The sequence below is a fragment of the Bacillus rossius genome, assembly GCF_032445375.1.
Source record: "Bacillus rossius redtenbacheri isolate Brsri chromosome 4 unlocalized genomic scaffold, Brsri_v3 Brsri_v3_scf4_2, whole genome shotgun sequence".
Taxonomy (NCBI): domain Eukaryota; kingdom Metazoa; phylum Arthropoda; class Insecta; order Phasmatodea; family Bacillidae; genus Bacillus; species Bacillus rossius.
Window position 1 is genome coordinate 15,599,427 of NW_026962011.1, and position 15,462 is coordinate 15,614,888.

Consider the following 15,462-nt stretch of genomic DNA (forward strand, 5'->3'; position numbering starts at 1 on the left):
ATGTGTGGGTCGTGGTGTAGCCTACATTCTAGTTAACATCATCATATTTAAGGTCTTTATGAAATAAACGTTACGTTAAGTGATATTTTATTATATAACAATATACATTAATGTGTATTATAATTAAAACGAAGATTATTACTGTTTTGGTAAAATAAAAAATTACACGGATATTTTGCGAAATGACAAAGTTTGGCTGAAAGGGTTAACACAAAAGAGAATAGCATCACTGTAGGCCATCTCGGAAACATCGGAAAGCACATTAGACTGCAATAAAGTATATTCCCGCCAGCGGTCTCTTCCTCTTAATTGTTGGTGGCTGCCTGCAAGAGAAGCCATTGCCTCATTTGACCAAGCCATTCAGGATGGTTTTTACTTCCGCCGTGGATAATTGTGATTCGTGTTCCAAGACAGTAAACACGGACCTGAAAGAAACTCAGCCAATCACGAAACATCTGTCTGAAAAATCGTTTCCCGAAAAACTGCATGCCCCTAAGCATCAGTAGAGACCGAAAATAAAAAAAAAATGGCAGATCCATTTCGTGATGAGCCAAAATTCAAATAATTATACCTTTGTTCTGCTTGTGCCACCGGTTCGCTGTTAATGTTGAAGACTGTGGGCTAGAGACCGGAAAAATTCGCGGATTCATTTCGCGATAGACTAGAATCCAATTACGTCTACCATTTTGCTGCTTGACCAATTAAAATCCTGCTGGGCCAATTAAAAACCTTTAAAAAAATAAGTAACGAATCACGAGCATCCCAGTTAACAGGTGTCACGAGTCAGCAGCCAATGAGCATGTGTAATTTTCCCGATTGCATAGAGGCTCATGGAGTCTATACTATTGGTAATTCAAATCGCGAATTTTTCCGGTCTCTACTGTGGGCCAGTTGAGAGACCAGCAATCATAGAAGTATCGAATCACAGGCTACCCAGTCGAGAGGACTTACTAGTCAGCAGCCAATGAACAGGTGACATTTGCCCGAATGTAGCAGAGAATCGTGGAATCTATCCTGGAGGTCAATGAACCCAAGATTTTTTTCTTCCTGTCTCCAAGCATCAGTTACATCCCAACTAGTGGGTCTCGGGTAAGTTGAGGAAAGACTTGAGCCCCCGTGTCCCCGCCCGTGCTGGGAGCGGCCGCCGTGACCGCGGCGGTCGGAAGCCGCAACTCGCCCCGACATACAGCCGGCTCGGGAGGTCCTTGCGGTGGCCCGACCAGCAAGTCCTTGTCCTGCAGCTTGTCTCGGCCCCGACAGCTCTCCCGAGTACGAGGCGTGTTTGGAAGTAATACAACTTTAGGCGCATTATATATACATATATATATGCATATACATACATACATACATACATACATACATACATACATACATACATACATACACATATGCGCGCGTGCGCACGCGCGAGCGTGTATTTTTACGATGTGCGTGCACCATGAAACGTAATTTTTGCATCATGAAAAAAAGGCTATATACAAATAAAACTTACTTATGTCCCCTTAAATCATATACTTTAGTGATCTATATTAAATAAAATAAAAATATCTTGTGAATATTAGTTATATAAATTGTATTTAGAAACTTTTTCAAGAGCATTTTCAAGTATTAACATAATTTAGTTTATGTTCTCTTATATATATAATTGATAATTATTGCCTTATTATTTTATTAACAATGATAATTAATATATTAGAGTAAACATCATCAGAATAATTAATTTTATTATTAATTTAAATGTATATATTATTTTATTAACTTTATTTATTTATTACACCTGTTTATAATACTGAATAATAAGTTTTATTTTAATTTTTGAATCTGATTATACTTATACTTTACAAACTGTATTTATAATATCACTCCACTTACCTGCAAAATTAAAGTTAGTGTTTTATTATGTGAAGTAAGTATAGCTTCTAACGCGCTTACATAAGTACACACGCCAATTTTTTTTAAATAAGTACATAATTTTAAAAAAAGTTTATGTCCTAACAATTTTATTTTTACATGAAACCCTGTACCTTAGTCTAAATTTCTACATAATTTCCACCAATATTAAAGCACTCATTGTACCGTACAACCAGCTTTTGAATCTTATCCTCATACAATCTGCCGCCTGATTTAAACTCGTCAGATGAAGACGAAATCGTAAAACGTCTGTTCTGTTTCACTTTTTCGTCAACTTGCTGCACCTAATCTTCAATAATCCTCATCATGAACATTCGTAAAGCCATTTTTAAAAGCTCTAACCCATTTACGCGCCATTCCATTGGTCATAAAGAATCTGCGAGAACATTTTAAATACAATCGTAACCACGGTCGAATGTTTCCATGATGGCGTCCGTGGCTTGCCAACAGATGTAGGTACACAGCCCGCATTGGCGGAATGCCGACTGCAGCGATGCAGCGGCCGAATTTCAAAACGGTACCAACATGATATACATCACTTGTAGTGCCAGCGGCGCTCATTTCCCGAACGTCTCTTGAAAATCATCACACGAGGTGTATCTACAAACAACTATCACCACGTGAAGTTTTCTGCAACCACTATCGACAGGGACAACAGTAGCAGAAGAATACGTAGACAATTGTTACTACTTTAGAAAACCATTTTATTCGCGATCTGAAAACGGGATAGGGCCTATGAGACACGCGTCAAATTCTTACTGGGTATTTGCTTCAGTACATACGTTTGTACGAATTATGCATTATTAGATGATTTAAGTATTAATGGCAAACACGGAATAACTCTCCATTTAAATGCATGATACTATTTACAACTCTGATTAAACGTAGCTCTGAAATCGTTTTAAATAACTACATTAAAATTATTGGCCACCGTATTTATTGTTTGACTCGGATGTCACGGTGAATACCGTTAATACCGCCGAGTATGCAGAAACTGTCGCTGTCGCTACTCGCCTCGCCCCGTGGTCGCTCGCCAGCTCTCTTGGCGGGACGTGTGGCTTCTCCGAGGAGCGAGCAACTCTCTTATATATATATATCTCTCTCTCTCTCTCTCTCTATCTCTCTCTCGACGCTGCTGTGGTCGCTGACCCCCACGTCTCGTCAGCGCCAGACACACTTGCCGTATTCCTCCCAGCTGAACGGGCCGCAGTTAGTCGCACTGTGACGTCGGATCAACCCCCGCCTCATCGTTGTCCCGCCACTCGCTTGCCACTAGGTCCTCGTCTTCGGTTTTTGAACCCTCGGTCCTTCGCCGACTCGACCGCTTGCTCCTACTCGTTGGGTTACTCGTGCTCGCTGAACGAGTGTCCCTCGCTCGTCCGAGATTCAAACCAGCCACTTCCCCTCCGCGCCCCTGTCGACGCCTTACTGTAACTCGGTGTTTGCTACTTTCTGTGACGAATTTTACTCGTTGCTCGCCGAGCGAGTATTCACTTGATGATTCAGGACTTCAACCCGGACCTCCGTTACTGCGGACGTAATGCCAACACCTTGCGACGGGTCTTACCCCGACGATGACGTCCTTGGGTCGGCGCGGATGGGCTGGCAGAGCTTCCTGGGTCTCTCGTAGTGGCGGAGCCTTTCTAAAATCTGGAGTTTACATACCCCTCCAGGGGCAACGATAACTGCGTGCCAGAATACTATTTATTCCGCTCGCCGAAGCTGCGTGGAATGCATAAGCACCGGGCGGAACTTCCGGCGCCAAGTAACAGTCAATGAATGAGAATTATCTAATATACCCTCGCCCAAGCTTCGTGGGTTGCCTAACCCACAGGCTAGCTGAGCTGCCTTCACACTGGGAAGTGCAACGGGTTGCGTCTTTTCATATATGCCACGAAACACACCTCGTACGTCACGATAAAGTAAGTGTAACTTGTTGGAGGCGTACACCCTTTATAATTTACAAATTAATTTATGACATGTTACATATCACAGAATATAATTCGCAAAAATAATACATTGTTTATACATGACCCTCCCCACCCCCCTCACACATACACACACGCGCGTGCTCGTAATAAATGTGTATTTACTCATTATCTAGACAATGTTACTCTCAATTAACAACGCTTCACAGTTTGATGAAAGAGGTAAGCAACAAACTTAAGAGCAATGTTTTATCACTTGTGTTTTTTTTTTTAATTTTTGACAATTTTTGTAATAATTTATATTTTGTACTGCTTGTTTATATATTAGAGCATAAATATTGTTTGGAAACATTTTTATTTATTTTATGTAGTTTTTATTTTTTTTATTCGTGGCTGCAAAATAGTAATAAATAAGTTTGATATTAAAGCAAATTTAAAACTTAATAAAGGTTTTATTGATCCTCGAACGATCCCTATAAACTGTAGGAATAAGTATCTTACCTATGCCACGTTGAGCTACGAAATGAAAACAAATACTTTGCAGCATTTAGTTACATATAGCATTGAAGTAATGTACCAATAATTGTTGAAACAACAAATGATACTCATAATGGTAAGACGTTAGAAAGTTGGTTAGCGTAATCATCACCATGTTTTTACGTAAATTAAATATTGACCCCTCAATTCACCTTTCTCATTTGGATAAGAAACCTTTAAATGGTTTCAATGAAGTTTATCGCTATTTTCTAGATAAAGGGTTGTTAAAATGTTTTGTTTTACAGCACTCATTTCATGTTGGCATTTTTACGAACATTCCTAGCGAGTTAATTTCAAGGTATTGAACAAACTTCTAGTAGTAGACTTTACATAGTTATTTTTTTGCTAACTTCAACTTTAGAACAGACGCCACTCCAGGAATAATAACTCCGAGGATCTGATGATGAATCCACAGCCTCGGCCATTCATCTTTGTCCAGACATATAAACCTCGTTGATTGCTTTGCCTGCGTTTGCAGGGAGAAGCACACAGCTGACTATGCAATATCGGTTTCGAGGCTTGGAGCGTAATACACGAACACACGCTAGCACGAGAGAAGAAAAAAAAGTGTGTTCTCACGTGAATGACGGGACTGTTTCAGGGAGACAGTGGCGGTCCATTGCACATCGGCGACGGGCAAGGCAGCTTGCAGGTTATTGGTAAGCAGGCGACAAATGTTTTGATGTGTTACATCTTAGCTCTCGGTATACGGCATTTGGTAGGAGTGATTTCGTGAATGTATAACTACTGTGCTCCCATCTGTGGAGGATGACGCGAACCAAAGTTCGCAAAGCCAAATGGAAAATTTATAGTGTTAACTGTTTAATGAGTATTTTGTTTAAGTCTTTCGGAGCCGTTTCATTATATAGTTTAAAATTTCTGTCTGCTAGTGGCGAGAGCGAAAACTACGTGTGATTCGCGTTAATATATGTAGTTTAAAACACAATTTGTGCATATTTATGACTCACGGCATTATTTTAAAGTATTATACACCAATATCTTATCCGAAGCCCGAGTTTAGATTTATAAGTGTATTTGCATAACGATAACACACAAATTAGCTTGTTACCGAGTTTAGATGTTACACATCACTGGCGAGTACGAAAAGATTCGCTCGTATTTTTTTAATATTTTTTTTGCCCCGTGTTTTCGCACGATTGCGAATTAACGGTGGACTGCAGTTACTCTTGTGTCCCTGTGACGCATGGGCTCGCGTATCAAATTTCCAGCCCACTCTCCTCACCAACTCCTGTCCCCTCCCTTGCGACCCTCCCCCCTCTCCTGACCAAAAAAAACTGCGTCCGGTTATGTGACAACTGGCTTCCCTCTGGCGAATTTTGGTTGATCGATGTTCGACTTTAAAAAAAAAATCCCTGCGTTGATGCTGAAACAAATATACAGAACCCGCCAAAAAAAAAACTCAAATTTGAAACTCTAAAAGTAGCTTGTTGAAATGTCACGCATGTGAATATACTGTTGCATAGGATACAATGCTTAAATATTAAAGAGACACTATTCACTTATTTATTTTCGATATAAGGACTAATTTTTGCTTTTAATTAAATTCAAAGCAGATTCCAATGCCTTGAAACACATTTTAAATCCAATTAAAAATAACTTTCCCTATCTGTGAATAAACTTATTTTAACTGTAATAATTAATTAATTTAATAACTAAATAAACAACTAAATAGTGGCACATAAGACACGAATTTGAATGCTGGAAAATCTTATAAAACTACACTGTTCAATTGGTTGGGAATAAAATATTATTACTTTCAGTTATTTACATAGGAATAATAATTTTTATGGTACAAAAGTTATCCATTTTAACAATAATACAATTGTTACAAAATGCTACTCTGGTGAAAACAAAAAAAATCAATTAAAACAGACATAAGTCCAAAAGTAATTTTACATATTATTACTTATTATTTTAGAACTAACAGAACTTATTTGCAATTATGTTCGTTGAGAAAATTGGTTTTAAAAATTTTATTTGTTATCAACTAAAAATGCAGCGCATGTTCTTCAATGTAAAGAGAATGAGAAATCTGTTGTACGTTGATTGCTTTGGATAGTCCTAGCCAAGGAACTAAAATAAGTTGCAAACACTAATTTATGAAAGTAATGCTGTTAGATAAAATATGATTCTGAAGTAACTACTTTTTGCAGCGTAACGAAAACACGTCCTAATTAAACTCAAAACTTGCATTTCTTTTGATACTTCTTTTGCTCTCAACCCTTCTCTCATTAGTAAAATAGTGACATTTATTCATTGCCAACAATTATAGCGCAATTTTTTTTTCTATTTTAACGTTTTATAGCATTATCAATAACGAAGAAATTTAGAAAAAAAAAGTTGATTCTGAGAAAACAGTTTCCCATAAAGAGTATTGTATCCCATAAAAATCTTAGGACCTACAGAAGCGCGAACGCAAACGTTTAGGTCTTGTACTGACAACTATTATAAACATCACGCTTTGCTAGTTTGCACAGCACGTGACATCCCTTCGTTCAGCCAAGCGACACTAAATTTTTGAAAGCTTTTCGCTGCACGTCTGATCTATTTCTCTGTAAAATGCCGCATCGACTTAAAAACACGTAAAGAAGCTTTGCTAGTTCCCCATTTATGAACGGCACCTTTCACGCTCACTTTTAAGACAAGAAAGTCGCTCAAGTGAATTTAATTTCGGCACTCATCAAAGTTTCTTAAAGAAGATTTAGCGTTTCTCATTCTACTTGAGCGGATAAGCGGAAATGTGACAATTAGTTCCGTCCCACCTGCCAGAGCGCAGCGAACATGTAATAAATGGTTTAACTTCACTTTGAGACCCTCTCTGTAAAAAAAATCTTTAAAAATTGTTTCTAGACGAAATAGTGTACATCAAAATGCAAATGGCTTTCCTGAACACCGCAGATTATGAATAATTTACTTGCGGCTTCATAAGTCACAAATGGTTAGAATTGTAATTTCGTTACTGAATGAACTCAGAAAAAAAAAGGAATACATGAAATATTTAAACATAAAAGTTTTCATAAATTTTTTGCATCTGAACTTTTTGAACTGCTTATGCCACGAAAAAAAAACGAAAAAAATAATTGATATGACCTAAAGTAAAAATTATGAATGGAATGCAAACCGAGTAGTTTGTTTTGAAACACTATTTTGGACATACATTGCTGGCTTTTACTGTATGCCAGAGGGGAAAAAAACATGAAATACTGACAAAAATTAATTCACAAACACACAGAAAATAGCCAAAATTAGTCGATGACAAACATTAGATGTATAGACAGAAAAACATTGATTTCCGCGCACGAAATTTTGTATAATTTAACATCTGTGGATTTTTTTTCTTTGTGTTTGTGTATTAATCTTTATTTGTCCATTCTTGAGATTTCTCTATTGCATGCAGTGTAAATAAGCAATGGCGTATGTTTAATAAAATGTATCAAATGGATTCCAAAGGAGCTTTCCTCTAGTTCACGTACATGAAATAAAAATGACACTCTACGGTAGCGAATGAGTTTTACTATTTATATTAACATTATATCGGCTAGATTTAAGGTCTAAACTAAAACAAAATAATTCATTCCTAACCTAAATCCATCTAGATTATAAATTAATTTAACAACAATTCAGTTTTTATTATACGCTCATAGTTTGAATTCATTGAATTTCAGATTAAGATAATGGTTTTTAATGGTGTGATAATTTGTACGTCACATATTAATAATACGTGCAATGAAGTTCTGAATTACACACCTGTAATATTAAACATTATATTTTTTCTGATTACGGATTAACATATAATAATTATCATGTAAGTGTATTTATAACAAACAAGTCCTAATTTTATGGGCTTAATGAACTAAATGAAAAAAAAATTAATATCAGTCCTAGCATGTACTGAAATAATGAAATATAACCGTTCATATGTAGCCTACGCCTTGAAACTATTTTTATTGCATCATTCGTAAATCAACAAAAACTAAAGCTTTCCTGAAACCATAAAAACTTAAGGTTTTTTTATGGTTTAAGCTAAATCTATTTTTTTACTTATGAATGTTATCCCAAAAATAAAATAGTTTTAAGTGCGAAGGATACATACTAACGGATAATTCAAAATTGTATTCCGAGGGATTTCATGTTTTAAGTAAATACCGGGACTGACATAAAAATTGGCTTTAAGTACATGAAAAAAAAAACTATTAAAGAAAATATTTTTATAAAAAATAAAATGAGGTTACAGTGTGAAATTATTTTGAATCATGTTAAAAATAATGGAGGAAGATAACTAAGCTACAGCCTTACGGAGTTGTTAAGTATTCGCAAAGAAGCACTGGAGCTTTGAGAAGCAGGTGCGAGCGACTGTCAGTTCGTCGACGAGGCTCTAGAGCTTCGCCGTGTGCCCGCAGGTATCGTGTCGTGGGGTCGCGGCTGCGCCAGGCCCTACCTGCCGGGCGTCTACACCAGGGTCGCCAACTACCTGCCGTGGATCGAGCACCAGGTCCGGGGAGACTGCGTGTGTCCGTCCCTGGCGTGACGTCAACACTCCTCGCTCCTCGAATAAACACACACTTACAAAGATGTGCAAACTTAAGTCTTGATTACTGCTGTTTAACACGATTTTACTTTTTGATAGGGAGAAACAGATATTGAAACAAGCTACATTCATGTCAACAGTTTTTATGTCATATCTTTTAATGATTTTGGCAATGTGGAAGATTGAGTTAAAAATGTATTATATATATATGAATAAATGATTTGTATGTTTATATGTTCTCTATGCGCTCCTAAACCATTCGTCCGATTGCAATGAAATTTTTCACATCGAAGTGTTTTTCATGGAGAAAGATTCTAATTTTTACGGTCCTTTTTTTTTTGTAACTCGCCACATCAGCAGCACATCAGAATTATATACCTTTTAATCAATCGCCATGGGTAAGTTTATTTTCATAACAGAAACAATCATAGGTCATATACTTAAAAAAAGGTGAATGAGTATCATTTCTCTATGCCCGCAAAACGGTCATACAGTAAGGTTTGAGAACTTACTATCCTCCCTGGTGAGACCTGAAATTGCGTGAACTGAAAGTTATGTGCGTGTTACATATAAGCCCTCAAGGATTCATAAAAAAACATGCTGGGTACAGCAATTCTTAAAAGATAGTTTGTTTATTTTTATATTTCGCCATTTCATTGTTGACCCATTGTTCCTTCAGACCTCTATGAAATTTTGCTCATTTGGACATTAATACACGAGGAGGTTTACTGTCCATGTGAGATAACGTTCAATAGGTTGCGCGTGAGTCATATCTTATATTTACAAGTAAGCATTTTATGACAGTTTATCTTTTCTATGGTTCTTTAACATTTAAATTACGTACTTATAGTATCTGACTTCAAATGTGTAGCAAACTTAATGGAGTTGATTGTTAATTTGTAATTGTGATAAAATATAATATACTTTCCTGTCGAATTAATTATGCCACCTAAACTAAAAGCTATTAGACGATCTAGCGCACAAGCAAAAAGGGAAAAAACATCACGAGATTCAGAAACAGACAAGCAACGAGAATTAAGACTGGAAATCACTCGAGTACGAAAAACTCAAGCAAGACTGGAAGCCGCTTGATTACGAACTGGTCGATCTAGACAAATGCTGTATATTGATTTAAATCTCAGTGTGTTCAATTACGATCCTAATTATCATTTTAGTAGTAATCTAAGTGTGGTTATTGAAAAAAATTGATGAATTAGGGCATATGCGTATATTGAAGTTCACTTAAATTTAAGAATGAATCACAAGGAATGTGCTGCGCAACTGGAAATGTGAAATTGCCAGAATTGCATTCACCAGTCGAACCATTATCAACATTGGGATCAGGTGATAAAGCCAATCGAAACATTTCTTGGACAACATGTATAAATACAATAAATGTTTCCGAATTACACCGTTCGGTGCAACAAATATTGTAATACACGCTAAAATTCAAAATACAAGTACAAATCTATCATCGGGCTGGATCTCCATTTCCAATGCCAAACGATGATTACAAATTTCTTCCAATTTATTTCATGGGAAACACTTATAAATAAATATTTCAACGTTGTAGATTCAAACCTAAACGACTCAAAACTAAAAGATAAATTGTCGTTGATTTACAAAGATTATTTGATCAATATAACAAATTAATTCAAATTGTTCAATGCTGCCATTGATCAAATGACAACCGTTGACTACAAAGTTGTAACTAGAGCAGACAAAGCAGCTTTCTGGCAACACGAAAGACAATATAACGCACCAAAAATTAACGAAGTAGCGATCATTATAAATGGAGACGAATTTAAACTCACGCAATGTTATTCTTTGTCGTAGAAATGGTGCCGTGTTTGTTCCACCAGAACATGCATGGTGACGTCAGACAATTGGGTGTGGTCAGGTCTTGTGGCTTGCTCATGTGAAGCTTCTACTGCAAGAAACTGAATTTTCAGGTTAACATAAAACTTACACATAACAAGTCATTACTAGAGACCAGAAAAATTCGCAGATTCATTTCACGACGCGCTAAAATGCAAATAATTGTATTTTTATGCAACATCTGTTTTTGATTCACTGTTAACCTGGAGGACTGTGGGCCAATTACAGCCCCTTAGTCAAAGCAGTGTCGAATCACGAGTCTCCCAATTGAGACGCCTCACACGTCAGTAGCCAATGAACAGGTGACGTTTGCCCGAGTATGCACAGGATCTTGGAGTCTATCCTGGAGGTCATTGAATACGCGAATTTTTCCAGCCCCTAGTCATTACGCTCTACAGTGAATCCGGTGTCGTCTCAGGCGTGCGTGGGCAGAATCCTCTCGCACGGGATTGGACGGCTCGGCGGTTCTGCGGGCGAGGTCGTGGAGACGGTATTGTTTGTAAGAGGGTAGGGGAGGGGCGAGTGTGGTTAACGGTAGAGGTGGCGAGCGTAATTGCCTGCCCGGCCGTTCGATGCCGCAGAGCGTGCGAGGCAAAGTTACGACTGCAGGTGACAAACGCGAGTTAATGCGACCCGAGGTCTGCCTCTCTCCATGCCCCGCTCCACGGGGGCGATAAAGTCGCTCTCGAGCTAGGCTCGTATATGGTGAAGGGGGGGGGGGTAGGATTTCCCCCGCAGGAGCGCCATGTTTTACTCTTGCCTCTGTGTTGCGCCGGTGGTTTGTGTTGTGTGGATGCTTGTTGGCTGTGACTTAACTCGTGAACGTTTATTACTTCTCCAGCGATACTTCCTTAACAACTTGTATTGCAAGTCGAGACGATAACGTGATGAGACGGTAAGTGAAAGTAGCGTAACGAAAAATAAGTGTTCTATGGGGAGCATTACGTTAACGTGTAACGATCAGGAAGAGTGGTGTAGCTGCATTGCTATTTGGTGCCATGTTTGTTCCACTAGCAAATGACATCGAGCAATTGGGTATGATTAGGTCTTGTGGGTGCGGATAGGTCAGTTGCAAATTACAAATAAAACTTACACGTGACAAGTTATTATGCTGCACTAGTGTTAACACTAAAGCCCTCTGAATACAAATTCATGATTAATATTTTGGCTTTCAAGTTATTCGCCGAAAAGGCGTTACTGAGATAACGCACAATTTCTAAAAATCTGTAGGGTTATGATAAAACGCGCAAAGTAGACAATCCAATTTTGGAACTTATAGTTTAGAATATATGCTACCAGTAAATTATTTTGGGAAATTTGGTTCACTGCAGACAAAATTCTTGTTGTAACTTAATTACTAGATAATATGTTTATAAAAATTTTTTTCAATTGTGGACTTAAAATTTTTGGTTGGTTAAAGAATATATGTAAACTTTAAAATATGCTATAACTTTAATGGAATAAATGCATGTTTTGTGAATTTTTTTAGAAAATTTAAAAGTTAATTATTTTCCAATACTGTTATAACTTTGTATTTTATTTTCTTAGAACTTAAGTGTCAATAATATTCCCGATGGTAAAATATAAAAGTCAGTTTATCCTTTACCTGAAAGATTAAGAAACGCAAACTATTTGCAACCATTTCAATCTGCATCTTTTAAAAATTATCATTTTAAATTAATGAAAAATATATTTGTAACTAATCACATATGGGTTAAAATTAATGTAAATTATTTAAAAATTATTTCACTACATAAGTAACTTAGTGCATTCGAAAATTTACATATTAAATTCTTATACATAGGGCCAAATATTCTTTTATATAAATAGTAACATATAAAAATGCATTATTAGATTATTTACGATATTAAGGAATTTTTGGTTTTGCAGTAATATATTATTATTAATTTTACATTGCTTTCATGCGATTGCTTATTCTGCACGAATTTATATTTTTAGTTATTGCGAGTCCATCCAACTTTTTCATTTTCGAAACAAGGGCGGACGAGGAAACGAAATTTTTAGAGAGGTGGGTAGACAAATTTAATAACGGGCAATCAAACATTTTCCGAACAGCTGAACAGTTTGTGTGTATAAACAAATCTTGTTCTCTCCAGCAAAGTGGTCCATCCTGGCTTGATTGGAGGGTCTGTCAACCGTTTATAACGGTTTGTTTATCCATCCACGGCCGTTATCGGCGTTCTTACTTCCTTTTGTTTCCGTGAATCATTTCGCATATTTATCAAACACGCCTAGGTAGGGGAACGTTCACAGAATAAACGGAATTTCACAGCACAAAAGCGTGTTTACACGATAAAAATATATATATTTTTTTTTATTTTGAAAAAATAAAAAAAAACTATTTTTTTTTTCTTTTTCGCCTCTATTTTTTTATTTGGTATAATAGTTTACAACAGTTTCGAGTACTTGTTTACACAAATAAAAATATATATATATATAGTAGTTATACCTATATCCTGCGATATACTTTAACACGTTATTTATTTATCTTTATTGAAGTTCCGTTTCATTCAGAGGACACTTTTATACTGTTTACTTTTGGATACAAATATAACCAATGATAAATGATTACTCAGGTTTAAAGCCAGTGTTAAGTACTTTTTTTAGTAATTTTCGTTTTTATCGAAGCCGTTTCAATATAAAGCTTAAAATTTTGCTGTGCAAATCGAATGATTCGAAAGTCTACGTATCTGCCTCTGACAGTGAATTCTATCTGTGTGGAAACTACGTGTGATTTGCGCCAAGAAAATTAGTTGAAAACACAAGTTACGTATATTTATCACGCTCGACATTATTTTACAGAATACTACGTTGAATTTCGTGTCTGAGTTTCGTATTATTAGTGTATTTTCAACATTAGAACACACGAATTTGTTCGTTATCAATGTTAGATGTTACACTTCACTGGCGAGAAAATAAAATACTCGCTCACATTTTGGTTTTACAAAAACACGTTCAATCATATTTAACAACTTTATATGTGATTTAACGTACTTATTTTCCCATAATATGCAGCACAAAACATACGTATGGCTTTTGTAGTGCATTCTTAATGCACCTGATTTTGTAGCTATCTGCCACGAGAAGTAAAACATAAATAATGTTTTTGTAGTTGACAAAATAAGTATGGATCGCCCCACCTGCATTTCAACCAGACGTTCGAAGCGTACCTACGTCAAGAAATTGCATGATTGTTCTTTGAAACGCAAAAGTAGCGTAGGCAAGCAGAACCATTGCGACAGATTTTTTTTCTATGGAGATGGCGTTCAAAAGTACCAGTTACAGTTATCGATGGAATATTCTAGTCATTAACCTATTGTGAAATTTCTTCATGAAGGTGATGCGGGTTCAGTTTCCGGTGGGGTTTCCTCGCGGTACTTCCGTTTTCCCCATCAGTTCATTTCTTCAATGCTCCATCAGCATTTCAACATCTTCCATCGTCACTACTGTCCTTGGTGTTTATGAGACGATAAACTCAATTTATTCAAATACTAATTGTTAATTTTTACATAAATCACATATTATAGTCCTACTTGTATTCGTTTTTAATAATTTTTGCTACTAATTAATATAAGTTTTTAGTGAATAACATAGTAAAATAATTCAAATAGAGAGAGACCTATAGGATGAGATAATAAATACTTAAATCTTCGTGCCAGGTGTCAGTAACACGTACTTTCCCTTGCACGCAGCAAATAGCCGACAGCGATCATTAAGAAATGTTGCAGAGTTTGAATACGTCTTCTGTTCGTCATTACCGTGCACAACAGATTCGTGCTTCTTTCTTTCGGGCAAGAAGAAGCCTTCAGAAGCGTCGCGAAGCGTTTCTTTCAACAAACAATCGAGGCGGACTTATTATTACAAAGTTCCCTTCTCTCCCGTGGACGTAGAATTTTTTAAATGCAAGCGACCACTCTCAGGATGAGAAATAAGCCTACCGTGGGCTCGTTTTCATTTCCCGGATAAGACATCCCTCCCTCCCCCAACTACATTTCCCACCAGCATTTACATTCCCAGATTAATATTTTCCTTCTTCGCGTCTGAGGTTGTCAGATATATTCCAGTGAGGTGCATAGGCGGTAGTTATTATATGTATGTTAGTTTTATCGCATAATAACAAGAAATACATAATGCTTTGTCTGACTGAACTTTAAATTAAGTTTACAGAGTGGTAATGAAGAACAAGATTATAAATAAATACCGTGGAAGAACTTATTTGTAACTGTTACATTTTCGCTAGACTTAAAATATAAATCACTTCCTTTAATGTACTAATAAATATGACAGACTAGAAAAAGACAGTTGGTGCTAGTAGATAAGCTGTAAATTGCAATATAGTTACATTTTAATATTTAAATTAACGAATATCAGTTGTTCCAAGATTTTAACAACCCAAACGTTCCTTTCACAAATTTTGAGCCGATTTCATTTAAAAACTAGGTGTTATAAATGAAATAATATTATTATTATCCAAAAAAATGTTTTGGTTAGTTGCGAAATATTGTAAAGTATGATTTCTTATTTCCAACATTTCAGATTATATTCCTAAACTCGGACAGTAACCTGCTAAAGCACTTGAAAGAAAAGAACACTTAATAGAAAAGAAAAGTTTTGCTTGAGAAATGTTAGTAACAAAAT

General features: G+C 36.4%; 1 protein-coding gene across 1 annotated transcript in view; it reads left to right on the plus strand.

Moving 5' to 3' along the window:
* Positions 1–8,925, plus strand: part of LOC134542317 (trypsin-like) — a 50,772-nt gene extending 41,847 nt beyond the window's left edge. Inside the window, exons 7-8 of the mRNA XM_063386467.1 lie at positions 4,978–5,035; positions 8,798–8,925. Coding sequence (XP_063242537.1) covers positions 4,978–5,035; positions 8,798–8,925 — 186 coding nt within the window. The remainder of the gene's footprint in view (positions 1–4,977; positions 5,036–8,797) is intronic.
* The last annotated feature ends 6,537 nt before the right edge of the window (positions 8,926–15,462 follow it).